This window comes from Bradysia coprophila, unplaced genomic scaffold, assembly GCF_014529535.1.
Source record: "Bradysia coprophila strain Holo2 unplaced genomic scaffold, BU_Bcop_v1 contig_297, whole genome shotgun sequence".
NCBI classification, from domain to species: domain Eukaryota; kingdom Metazoa; phylum Arthropoda; class Insecta; order Diptera; family Sciaridae; genus Bradysia; species Bradysia coprophila.
Genome location: NW_023503555.1, coordinates 1,724,214 through 1,737,634, shown reverse-complemented (window position 1 = coordinate 1,737,634; position 13,421 = coordinate 1,724,214). Strand labels below are relative to the sequence as shown.

The window sequence follows — 13,421 nt, the reverse complement described above, 5'->3', positions numbered from 1 at the left end:
CTTTGCATGCCAAGGGTCGGAAGTGGACGAATAAATGACATTTACTAAAATTATTATTTTGAACCGAATTCAACCAAAGTATTATCTTGAACTTCTTTTTAAATCAACTAACCAACGTCACTTAATACAAATGTTGTTGCGGAAAAGCGACTCCTTCCGCTCGGTTTCATTCGTTTTAAGTGGTAGAACTCGTCGTATCTTTATATTTATCTCTCGGTCGGTTTCAAAAAATGCATTTCGGGTTGGACCGGGTCGGATTTCGAAATTAACCTGTTACAGACGGCAAACATAAAAGCAGTATTATTATCGGGTCTATAGATCAAGTCCGAGTAACTGAAAATCCGAACACTGACAACTGCAACGTCATCCATAGAGAACTCTAACCTCAACTCGGTGAAAAAAGTTGAAATTATTGAGATGCCGTTTAATTTTATGTTTTTTCCGGATCTACAAAAACGTTTAATTTATTATATTTCCAATGTGTAAAAGGTGAAATTATTAAAACATTTGTTTCTATTTTCAAACATGAGCAAAGTGCCTTGGCTTGGACTTGATCTATTACTTCAATCGATCAAAGTATTTTAAATTGGTTGATTTTAAATCTTTTACTTCAATTTTTTTGCGCCCAGTGTATAAGCGAAGCTCCTTCGACGGCTCTGCAGGAAGGGAGTAAACTAAAATAAATCTTTCTTTCCTTGTGTTTACCAAGCAAATTCATAACGTTGTTAAGAGTATATACACTTGATGGATGAATTTGTTCTTAACAGAGTCTCAGTTTGAAAATTGCTTACAGCATTTCATTTTGTGTGTTATCTCAATGTCTCTCGACGCATAATCACAGAATTATTCAGAGAAAAAAAAAACAAATTTCCACTTTCGTTTCCCATTCTCATGCAATTCTGCCAAACATTCCTCAGAAAATACATGTCGACACATACTAGGGTGAAGCGACCAAGCGACCACATTTCCCTTTTTATGCTTTTTATACTGATGGAAATGAACTTCATTTCACTTGTGTAGTATTTGGAAACATTGAATATATCTCCGAATGTAATGTTCCAACCAAGAAGTGTTATTTAGCTCGTTCGTCTGTTATCATTCCACCCTAAGAATTTTTTCTCTACATTTCTGTGTTGAAAAAATGGGAAGGCAAACAGCCGGAATTCAAACATTTTTCGATGAATTTTTAGCAGGTTACAACTCAATATATTCGTTGAATGTGTGGCTAGGCAGTTTCACATAACAATTTCACACTCCAAACAAATATTATTCATAAATCTTACTGGTATGGCACCGCCAAAGCACTGAAAACTTTCGCATTAAATTGTTGAAAATGACAAACGTTTTTTATATGACACGACAAGAACCACCCTTACCAAGGAAAGTTCAGTAATAAATAGAAAAAGTTCTTAGAAAAGGTAAACCAAAGATTCGACGCAGCTGTTGGTGACCGCAAAATGAACTTGAAATCAACACTAAATGCTTCTTTTCAATCTGTCTTTATTATCTCCACAGGTTATATCAATTTTTGTAGTCCTCCTACAGCCCATGAGCAAAATAACGTTCAATTTCGTCCAGTGATTTTCCAGCAGTTTCCGGCAGAAAAACATAAATGAAAATGACACCAGCCAAACTTGTTGCAGAAAAGATGAAAAAAAGTCCTTCTATTCCCAGCCAGTCCAAGGCAAACGGAAAGATTCGGACGATTGTGAACATGAAGACGTAACTTGCTCCAATGATTAAACCGCCCAGCTTACCTTTCACCTATAACATTGACATTTTACACCTCCCCGAAAATGCAATAGACAGACAAACTCGAATTTTACCTCCGTGGGGAACAGTTCTCCAATTAATGTCCACGGAATGACTAAATACCCAAGCGCACTGAATGTGACATAGCCCAAAACGGCGACCAGTAAGATGATATCATTGTCACCTTTATCCTCGGCTTCATTAGACTTATTACCCAGTTCTCGCTTAATTGCCATATACAGACCAGCAACTAGTGTACAAATACACATGCCAATGCCGGATATGAACAGCAAAGGTCTTCGGCCGCATTTACGTGAAAATCTAAGATTACAATTTTGGGATAATAAAACCAAATTTCGTGAACATTCCCCATCGACGGTATTTACATGGATGTTGCTATTGACATAATAAATCTAACCGAACCCAACAGCACGAGAGCACCATACTCATTAAGGCCTTCTCCGAAATTTCCCCCAATTTCCAGAAATATATTCACGGCGTAAAATATGATGACATACGCTCCCGACATTTGTTGAAACACAAATATCAGCAGTAAAATAATCAGCGGCTTATACACTCGAGGTTGCAAATAAATTTCGTACCATGCAGATTCGCTGGGAGCATTGACGGCATTTTCTTTTATTAATGGTTGCTGATACACATGCTCCAATTCCTGTTGGTACATCTGTAAATCAAGCAATGTTTTTGTTTCATTGTTTGTGTACACCGTGTACACCTACTCAGATTGTTTGTAACTTAATGGGGTTGGGACCAAAATCCCTTAAGTGTACTGATTGATCGTTAAAAGCTGTACTTTAACAAAATTCCCAAAACAATAAAAAAATTGAATTCAAACAACTTCGGCTTTGGTCCACTTATTCGGAAAGCTTCACAAAGAAATATTTTTTATTGACTGCCCTATGCGAAAGTTGACCATTAGACAGCAGTTTACCCGCTGCGAAAATGATCCATTACTTGAAGAATATTTTCGGTTCGTTTTACGTGAATTACTTTATGATCAGGGGCGCCGACTTCTAAGGACAAGCGAGGCTCGGGCACCACTACTCGAAATCAAATCGCATGGGGCAGGCAATAAGCCAGAATACATTAGATACTGCTATTTCAATAGCATGGAAACAACCTTGTGATACTAGACAGCTCACTCGAGTGTTTTTGAGCAACATGCTTCGGTAATTGCTTCTCAACAAATGTAGTTCTATGCCTCAATACCTTCGGCTTGTTGCCTAAAATAACACTTGTGAGTAGGCTTCTATCACAAAAGATCAAAGTTTTATTAGCTGGAATTCATTTGTCTAGGTAAACTTTTGTGACCTTTCTTGGTATACATGGGGATAAGCCTATCTTGCCCGTTTCTTTTCTATATACTCATTGAAGAGTATGACCTGCTGAAGTGAATCATAGCTCGCCGATCAACAAAACAATTGTCTTTTCTACAACATAGGGGTTCATATGGGATCAGGGTCACATGAGGTAGAAGTGTATTTTAGCCAAAAGTTCATTCTTCATTCATTCGTTTTTTCATTCTTATATCGTTGACGAGGGATTATTCAGCTTATATGTGATTTACCTGAGGCTAGTCAAATTGTACACAAGATAGTGTTATACCATTCGTAGAAGTATGTGAAACAGTGCTAAATAAGCTTAGGGTACGACTTAATAGGAATAGTTTAATGCAGAAACGGGACATGTCTGAAGACTATTCGAAATGTAGATAAACGAAAGAAATTTCATTTTTATTATAATTCGCTAATGTGACACATCCCGTTACTGTATTTAACTATTCATATGTAGTCCCCCTTCGCCCGAATGAGCGAATATACTATTTGAATGTCTGCTTGATAGAATTTGAACAAACTATTTTTATCTGTGAATCTAGTAAAAATATTTATAGAAAAAGCAAAAAGTGTCGGTCGCACTATAACAAATAAAACCAATCAAATAGAAAACGAAAAATAAACAAACAAAAATCGTTGCTTACATCATACCGTCGATAAATCCATCGTAATGACTTATTTGTCCGTTCAAAATTATTCGGCCGAAATATAAACAGCCACCGAGGTGATTCCGGCAGAACAAACATCAGCATACCACTGACAATCTTATGGAAAATCCGAAATAACTTTACAATTTGAAATGTTTCATTTGCAGAATGGCTTACCGTAATAGCAGCGTAAATCCCAGCTATGGCACGCCAACCAAAAAACATACCCAATACACATGTCAACAGAATCCCCAACGAAACGTACACACTATTCAAACAGAGTAAAACTGGACGAATTTTCGGATGAGTTATTTCACTCACATAAATTAGAGCTACTGTCGTCAGTCCTGTGGATAATCATAAAAAACCGCAACTGAATTTTGGTTCTAAATTAATTTGCAAAGTATTTACATACCTGCAGCCATGCCAGCTAATATACGGGCCGCGTAAATGGTACCAACATTTTTCGATGTAGCAATTAATATCCAACTAATTAGAAATGGTACCGTTGTTAATATTGCAATTGGCTTACGACCGAATCGATCAATTAACGGTCCGACGATTAATGAGCCTATTGGGAGTGATATCGTTACCAACGAGGCTGAAATGTTACATGGTCGATTTGGAATTTCGTTTGTTCATGTGTGTTCGCAATGTTCATTTACCTATCCAAGATGCTTCATCTCGTGTTACATGAATGTCGCTCGTTGGATCTAACAGTTGTGGTAGAAGAATAGCTGAATAGGACATATTGAATCCAGCTTGAATTACTACCAAATTGACTATACCGGTGGCTAAGCTCTGAATTTAATTTAATTCTTAGAACAGGTCATTCAGCTCATTATGATGAAATTTACTTGCGGAACTGAGTCTTTAAAATTAAATTTTGTGGGCTGAACCGGTTCTAATTGCCGTTCATCCCATTCATTATGATATAAGTGAAGTGATGATGTTTCGGATGTTAAATCGTCTTTGTAATCATTATTTCCGCTCGAGCTGTGTGACATCTCAGTTGTGCTCTTGGTCTGACTTTCCTTTTCCGCGGGTGTCATTGCTGTACGGGGTGAAACATTATTAAGGAAACTTAATTGTGATTTTAATCGCCGTAATAAACATCATTAACATCGTCAATATTAATTAAATGGAAAACAAAAACATTTATTTATTTAACAGTCTAATTCGGTTAAGTCGTTCAACCTTTTTCCATTTGCTTTCGTTAACGTATTTTCCGCATTTAAATTAATGTCAGTAGTAACACCACCCCATCCCCCACAGTTTTTCCTTTTGGCTTTCACATTTTCACAACCCTTTTTCGTTTCTTTTACACAGCTGCGTTCTTCCACTCAACATCATGTTTGGAGGTAGCTAACAAAGTGTTTCAATAATTACACCGAAAATAATTTTCTTAATTAAATCGCGTTCCTTTGGGCATATAGCCGTTTTTGTTCGAAATGTTTTGAAATATTTTTCCGTTGGGATGATTTTGTATAGATAAAGATCAAAACTAGCAAAACGAGTTTTTTTTTTTAAATTTGCAAACACCCTTTATTGTTTGTGTATCGCTGTACTAGTATTCGTCTGTTATCGACAACAGTAAGTTATTAGCAAAATGTAGCTTCTTGCTTTATAATTAAATTAATCTGTAGCTGCTATATGAATCTATGGGCGGCTACATGTAGCATCATCTCCACACATTAAACTAACTAACACGCTTTTCTCGCTTTTTTTCAACGATAAGAAGGATATTGTTTCTGCTACGTTTTGTTGTTACCACTTTCTAGTGCCATTTGTTCTTCTAAGTATCGACATTTTTTCCGCAAGCGCCTCAACCTTCGTTGAAAATAGATTAAGGATAGATCACTTATTACGTAGGTGGAACCACGGGTTTTCAGGTGGTGTAATGTACCAATGCATGTGTGCCAACTTATAAAATTAAAATATCTAAACCCACTGCTGACCGGTGGCGACTCGCTTGACGAAGGAATAAGACGATAACAAATTCCTTACTGTATCGTCAAAGTCTCTGAAAATTCTCTGTGCAATGTCGAAATCGCTGACTGCATTTTGGCCCATTTAGCCACCAGGCTCCACCAGGCTTAGGTACACCGACCGTTAACGACGACGTTATAAAGACTTTCATACATGTGAAAATGTTCTGCCACATCACTAAAAACCACTAAACTTCGAATGTGTTATATGGAACTGAAATTGAAGCTATCTGTGATTCAAAGTTGATATAGAGGTGGTGAACACGTTTTTCTATATTTTCATCAGAGCTTTTTGTACCACGGATAAAGCAAGACTAGGTAGTGCGGGTCCATAGCATAAAAATAGTGCAAATTATAGTAGAATTGTGTGCTTTGAACCAGTAATTAATGTTGAAACGTAGATTTTAAAAAACCCACCTCCACCTCTTTTCAAAGTTTTCTGTGTAGATGCAACTTTAATGAATTATTGTGAACTGATTTCTTCACCTATCGTAGTGATACATAGCTCAAATGAAAAAGGAAAGTCCAAGCTTTTTTTCATGATCCTAAAATTTTCCAAAATTGAAAGATTTTCCACAGTTTTTCCAATTTTTCTTCAGGTGTAGTTTTTAATTTGAAGGTTAAATTTAAATAAAGTCGAAGCATTATAATTTGATCGATTCTATTCATTTTTAAATAATTGTAGTTTTTCAAGAAATCATTTCGAAAACATTACAGTATAAAAGCTTACACATGCGCATTAGAGCTGTTTACACGCGGTATACCTGCGGGTAATCCGTTCAAATGTTCGGTGCATTTTGGTCCAAAATTAATTTGAGAAAATTTGCGGTGCATTTTGGTCCAAAATTAATTTGAGAAAATTTTCAGTGCATTTTGGTCCAAAACCATATAAGAAAATTTTCAGTGCATTTTGGTCCAAAATTAATTTGAGAAAATTTTCAGTGCATTTTGGTCCAAAATTAATATGAGAAAATTTTCAGTGCATTTTGATCCAAAATTAATTTGAGAAAATTTTCAGTGCATTTTGGTCCAAAATTAATATGAGAAAATTTTTAGTGCATTTTGTTCCAAAATTGATTTGAGAAAATTTTCAGTGCATTTTGGTCCAAAATTAATATGAGAAAATTTTTATTGCATTTTGGTCCAAAATTAATATAAGAAAATTTTCAGTGCATTTTGGTCCAAAATTAATATGAGAAAATTTTTAGTGCATTTTGTTCCAAAATTGATTTGAGAAAATTTTCAGTGCATTTTGGTCCAAAATTAATATGAGAAAATTTTTATTGCATTTTGGTCCAAAATTAATATAAGAAAATTTTCAGTGCATTTTGGTCCAAAATTAATTTGAGAAAATTTTCAGTGTAAAGTCGGAGCATTATAATTTGATCGATTCTACTAATTTAATTCATTTTTAAATAATTGTAGTTTTCGAAGAAATCTTTTCGAAAACATTACAGTATAAAAGCTTAGACACGTGCATTTGAACGGATTACCCGCAGGTATACCGCGAGTAAACAGCTCTAATGCGCATGTGTAAGCTTTTATACTGTAATGTTTTCGAAATGACTTCTTGAAAAACTACAATTATTTAAAAATGAATAGAATCGATCAAATTATAATGCTTCGACCTTAAAAAAATTAAAAAAAGTTTTTTTGACCAAAAAAATTCATTCAAAATGGCTCAAATTTAACACGAAAATGGCAGCTGGCAGCTAGGTTTGGAAAAATCTAAGAGTGGTTTCTTTGGGAAAGTGGTGGCGAATTAAATACTAAACAATACTCCAAAAAGAAATTTTTATTTTCAAATTTTTTTTGAAGATATTTAAATTTAACCTTCAAATTAAAAACTATCTCTGAAAAAAAATTGGAAAATCTGTGGAAAATCGGAAAATTTTGGAAAATTTTAAGATCCTGAAAAAAACCTTTACTTGAACCTTCCGATTTCATTTGAGCTATATATATCACTATAATATGTGAAGAAATCAGTTCACAATAATTCATTAAAGTTGCCTCTGCACAGAAAACTTTGAAAAGGGGTGGAGGGGTTAACGGTGGGTTTTTTAAGGGCTAGTAATTGTTTTTAAAATCTACGTTTCAACATTAATTACTGGTTCAAAGTACTATAATTTGCACTATTTTTATGTCTTTACAAAGCCATGGACCCGCCGCACTAACATTATCGTCCTACATAAGGGTTTAAAGACTTGTGGCTATGTAAATCACTTATTCGTTATGTGTAACCATTTCTTGATAAACATTTTAACCGGAAGGTGCAGAAAAGTAGTCATTATCTCCTACTTTCTCTGACTTTTTTTTGGCTGAGGAAAAGGGTGCAACCTTGTTTCGATTGGATAGTCGTCAGGTAAAGTCTTACACACCATTGCCTTCAGTTATTAACAGAAGACAAAAAATAGTAACGAGCTCTGACGCCCGTAATCTTGTACAGAAAAATCCATATGTTAGACTAAATGAAGTAAAAGATTTTATTTAATCTGTTGAAAATACTTTGATCAATTCCAGTAATAGATTCTATTCTATCCTAATATTTACTTCCCATCAGTGAAAGATTAGCTCTTCAATATGTAATAACGACCGAAACGGTGAAGCCTAACATTTATTAATGGGAGTTTAAGTTAAACTGTTTAACTAAAACAAAAAAGTCTTTGAACAATCGCTCCTTACATATTCTGTCTTTCCACGCCGATCCTACATCTGACCCATCGAATTCTTTTCACGTTTTTTTTACAACATAAAAAGGTATATGCTAGGAAATAACATTGTATTGTTGATGTACGCGATTTTATCGCTGTATTGTTCCGAATAAAAATCGCACCATGGAATTTCCCATTCAATAAACGAAGATTAAATGTTTAAAGCGGTCGCTGATAGAGCGGTTCGATGCCTTTATGAGATTAAACTCTATTAAATTGTATACATTGTCCATTTACAGAAAGAACTGTTGAATTATGTTCATTGTTCACATGCATGGAAATCTATTTTTTTTGTCATATTAAGTAGTAGCAAGAGTCGATATAGTACGGAATACGGGATAGGTGCAAAGGATTTTTTTATGACATGCCACCCCACTGCAGAACTTTTACTGTCGGATTATTTATAGTCATTTATATAACTAGGGAGGAAAAGTGAAAAGCCAGGCTTAGCGAGAATTTTTGTTAATCCGAGGCGAAGCCGAAGTCAATGATTACACGTAAGCGTGACTTTTCACTATTACACCCTAGTTAAATGTTGCACTTTGCATGCTAAGGCCATCAAAAGTTAATGTCATTTTATGTAATGAACATTTTTCGATTGACACGCATGTTAATAATAATAATTACCAGTCCAGATGTGAGTGCAAATTACGTAATAATTGCTGAATCTCTAGTAAATTTTACAATAACACAGCAAGCAGTACAGCTTCATTCATCCTACGAAACACTTACTGCCTTTATGATGAACCACATTAATTACTTGAGATAAATTAAGTAAATAAACATTTTGTTCAGCACAATAGCATTATCTGTTTACATTTTTACTGTTCATTGATCCGCCTGACACACGCTCGAACGTGAAGTGACGATATAAGCTCGTGTGTATTTTTCATAATTTATACTTAAATTCTATTTTTGGTATCATCTTGGCTATTTTCGTCAGTTGACTTGGATGCTTCGTCATTTCATACACTTTCATAAAATCTAGATAGATAACAGATCAGAGTTTGGATAGGATTTCCAATAAATGAAAGCAGAAGCCCAGATCAAAGATCCTTTGTTTCCTACTCCCAACCTTTACTCCTTCTACTGTTACCGGAATTTTCCAGTTTTCAGCAGGAAATCGATAAGGCGTCTTCCATCCAGAGATGCCTGGTGTAAAGAGGACAATCAATGAGGATATGTACACCTATCTCAGGTGCTAAACCATAGAAGTCTAGCAGCATCAAAAACATCAATTAACTTGAATGGTTGACTCAATTTTCTAAAACTTAATCATCCATATAAACCTATGAAACTTCTTTCGAATCTAAGATTTTAGTCACGTTTGAATTCACTAAACAGTTGTTATTATGAATGTTCAATTGTTCAACCAAATCAACTTAAGCACATAAGTAACTCACCGGGTATATAAATACTTAGTACATGCGCTGTTCAGCGTTTGTTGTCTTACAGTAAGTTCTTTTTTTAAATTAATCAGTAATGTCACGACGATGCGGGAGTTAAAAATACTTTAGCATCTTTCCGCATAGCAATACACAAATAGTAATATTTGGCAAAATGATCATTGTTGTGGCTTCAGCTGTAGTTCTGTAGCTTTATTTCCATTTATTTATTTCCAATCCAAACCGTAGCACTAATTTTAATAAAAAGAAATAGAAAACTTTACAATCTTTGAAACACTTGTCGTCTGTTTTCACTCGCTCAACGTTATCACCTTGTATTGTCTGGAAATTGTCTGATTACAATATTAGACACGAGTAATTAAGAGCTTATTGCAGCTAATTTAACTTTGTTACATTGCGTGTCGCTCGATAAACAAAATCATCCGTTAAGTCGACGCTGATAATAATTCGTTTAAGTTTCATGAATAGTATACGAACATTGAGTGCCGTCATACGTTACTGGTGAATGTTTGGATGATTAACGCGCTTTTGAATTAAATTAAAATTAAAAAGGAACTTTCTATTTCGTTGGTTATTGTTTTCTCATTGGAAAAGATAGTTTTTTTTTGGACGTGGATTTGATGCTGTGTTATTGTGTAGTGTGCAAGTGTTGAGACAAGAATTTAGATTCTTATTGAACAAATTTGGTGCTTAGTGATCTTCTGTAGTGTTGCGTGCAAAATTTGTTTGTTAAAGTCAATGTTCAAAAAATGATTTCGTTTTGGTGGGACTTGACTCTGCAAATACTTCTTACAACAAATTCTTAAGTCAAAATAAAATCTCTTTCTTATCCTTCTTCATCCATCCTTTGTCCTTTTATTTTGATTGAATTGTTTTCGTTCATTGTATCGACTTCTTTCTTGTCGTTTCCATGGAAAACATCCATTCATCGATTCTTATTTATCTAAATGTTCCCACTGAATGAAATATTTTCATTATTGGTTCAAAGTTAAATGGAAATGGTCTCAGAAATACTAGCAAGACCAGAGCCTGTTCGAGTCGATATGTGTTATACCCATCCAGTTTCTCCAACAATTAATTTTTTGATACAATTGTGTCACCCCAACTCGTGCTACCATGACTTACTTACTTAACTGCCGTAATTTGCATAAAACTCTTAACAATGTTGTAACTTTACAACGTAAGGAAGGAAGTATAACACATAAAAATTGTATTTTACATGCGTCGAATACCATACTTTTTATGTATCAAGCACTACTTTCGACGCTCTCTGCATGTAAAATCCATTACACTAGGCCCCACCTTATGGGTGGGTCAGGTCCATTGACTGACTGAATAAATATTCGTAACTTGACGGTTGCGTGTATAAAATCCTACAAGAACTGTCAAGTTACGAATTCTTTAAAGTTACGAAAATACGAAAATCTGCACTCTGTCCATACGATTCGTAACTTTTAAGATGACAACTGTCAAGTTACGAAATCTTAAATTCTTATTTTCTTATAAATTGCGCATTCGTTCTATTATATTCCAAAAAATTTTTCAGAAAGTCCCGTTGTCTGCTATAAACGGTGGTGAAAAGATTTCTTGATTATGTTTTGAACAAAAATGAAACTCGTGTGGATTACGGCCCTCGCTTCGCTCTGGCCGCAAAGTCCACACTTGTTCAATTTTCACGTTCGTTTAAATTTTCTAAATTATGAGAATTTTTTTAGCAATTAAATCTACTGAAACTCGGCCTCTTTTGATCATGAAAAAAGTATGCAACTCGTGTGAGTTCACACTCGTTGATTTTTTTCTAGCATAGACAACAATAAATGACACATAAAAGTCTTTTCGGAATAAATAACAGATTATTACTTCAGTATTTTCCATTAACGAAATTAGCCCGAGTTATTTCAGTACTTATCAAACAACATTTTCTTGGAAAGTCGAAAATTACTCCGTATGATAGGGAGACTATTATTTAGACAGATAATCTGTTTTTTTTTTGGAAATCCATTGAAAATTACTCAAGTTATCGTGTTATCAAGCGACAAGACAAAAATTCTTTTGGGAATATCTCAGAGATCACCCGTCCTTTATAGCCCATCTTCGAACTTAACCTCAGGAATGTAATTCCCCGTCGAACAAAAAATAGTTTTTGAAATCCATTGAATATTACTCAAGTTATCGTGTTATCAAGCGACAAGACAAAAATTCTTTTAAGAATATATCAGAGATCACCCGTCCTTCATAACCCATCTCCGAACTTAACCTCAGGAATGTAATTCCCCGTCGAACAAAAAAAAGTTTTTGGAAATCCATTGAAAATTACTCGAGTTATCGTGTTATCAAGCGACAAGACAAAAATTCTTTTAGGAATATCTCAGAGATCACCGGTCCGTTATAACCCATCTTCGAAACCAACCTCAGGAATTTAATTACCCGTCAATTAAAAAAAAGTTCAAGTATTTTCAATCATAGTAGTGAACATTGTGTGACAAACATTTTAGAGTGTTTATCATCCGTAAGACCCATGACTTTCAGTCAAGGGAATAACTAGGGATAAAAATGAAAAGTCTCGTTATCGTGTGTTTATTGACCTCGGCTTCGTCTCGGATCAACAAAATTCACACGAAAACTTGTCATCGTTTTATCCCAGTCATGTAATAGTATTTTAAAACATTTTTTGTGGCTTACTATTATGCTCAAATATTAACGTCAATAAAATCCGTAACCTTATGATGGACTCAAAATGCGGTGAGGTCTGTTTCGCTTCAGCCGAAAAATTGATTTTTTTTACCAGTGGGTGGCAGTTTCAAACCAGTCACGACTCCCACTACTCCACAATGTAGTTGAAATGAAAAGAATATTTTTAGTTTATTTTTGATCGATTTATTGATGCAATAATAGTAGTAGTAGTTTTTCCCAAAAGAAAAAAGATCTCACTTTTCCTTTGGGACTTGTCTCCTTAAAACGTAAAACTTTAATTAAATTTATTTTTAAGTTTCATTACACTACACCTTAAAAAAACATTCAATTCTTAAATCAAAATATATTTTCCACTACTTTTTTCATTTTTTTTTTTAAAGTTTTAATTGTAGAAATTGTAGAAATAGAAATTCTGTTTTTTTTTTTCACTTTCGAATTTTGTGATAAATATTGTTTAAGTTTAAGTTTTTTTTTATTTTATAATTTTATATTCTTTAGCAATGATCAATGATGTTTTGAGTGGTTGCGGGGTGTATGTATTATGATGCAGGTGATATGTGAATGATTGATAGGGGAATCTAAAGTTTGTGGTCTAAAAAAGTTTTTCCTTTGCTGAATTAATATCCGCAAATATTGATTTAAAAAAATGAAGAATGATGTGTTGGGTGAAAAAAGTGGAGAAGATGTGGCAAACAAATGTGTTAGTCGAAATTAGTAATTTTTTTTTGTTCAATAAATTTTCACGTTTAACGTTAATTCATTGCATTTTTCGCATATTTTTTTCACTTTTTATTATTTATTAAATATGACGTAAATGTTTATAGCAAAAAGACTAGCGTTTTTCAAAATGGCAAGCATTAAATACAGA

At 34.1% G+C, this 13,421-nt stretch overlaps 1 protein-coding gene across 1 annotated transcript; it reads right to left on the bottom strand.

Annotated features, from left to right (window-relative positions):
* Window positions 1-1,480: 1,480 nt before the first annotated feature.
* Window positions 1,481-10,250, bottom strand: LOC119078743 (facilitated trehalose transporter Tret1-like). The gene is made up of 10 exons (XM_037186439.1): window positions 10,171-10,250; window positions 9,857-10,089; window positions 4,612-4,808; window positions 4,420-4,555; window positions 4,170-4,355; window positions 3,932-4,101; window positions 3,752-3,871; window positions 2,139-2,437; window positions 1,827-2,073; window positions 1,481-1,764 (listed from the first exon to the last, which is right to left on the bottom strand). Exons 3-10 carry the CDS (start codon window positions 4,804-4,806, stop codon window positions 1,540-1,542), a joined length of 1,578 nt encoding a protein of 525 aa, XP_037042334.1. The 5' UTR covers window positions 4,807-4,808; window positions 9,857-10,089; window positions 10,171-10,250; the 3' UTR covers window positions 1,481-1,539.
* Between the last annotated feature and the right edge of the window lie 3,171 nt (window positions 10,251-13,421).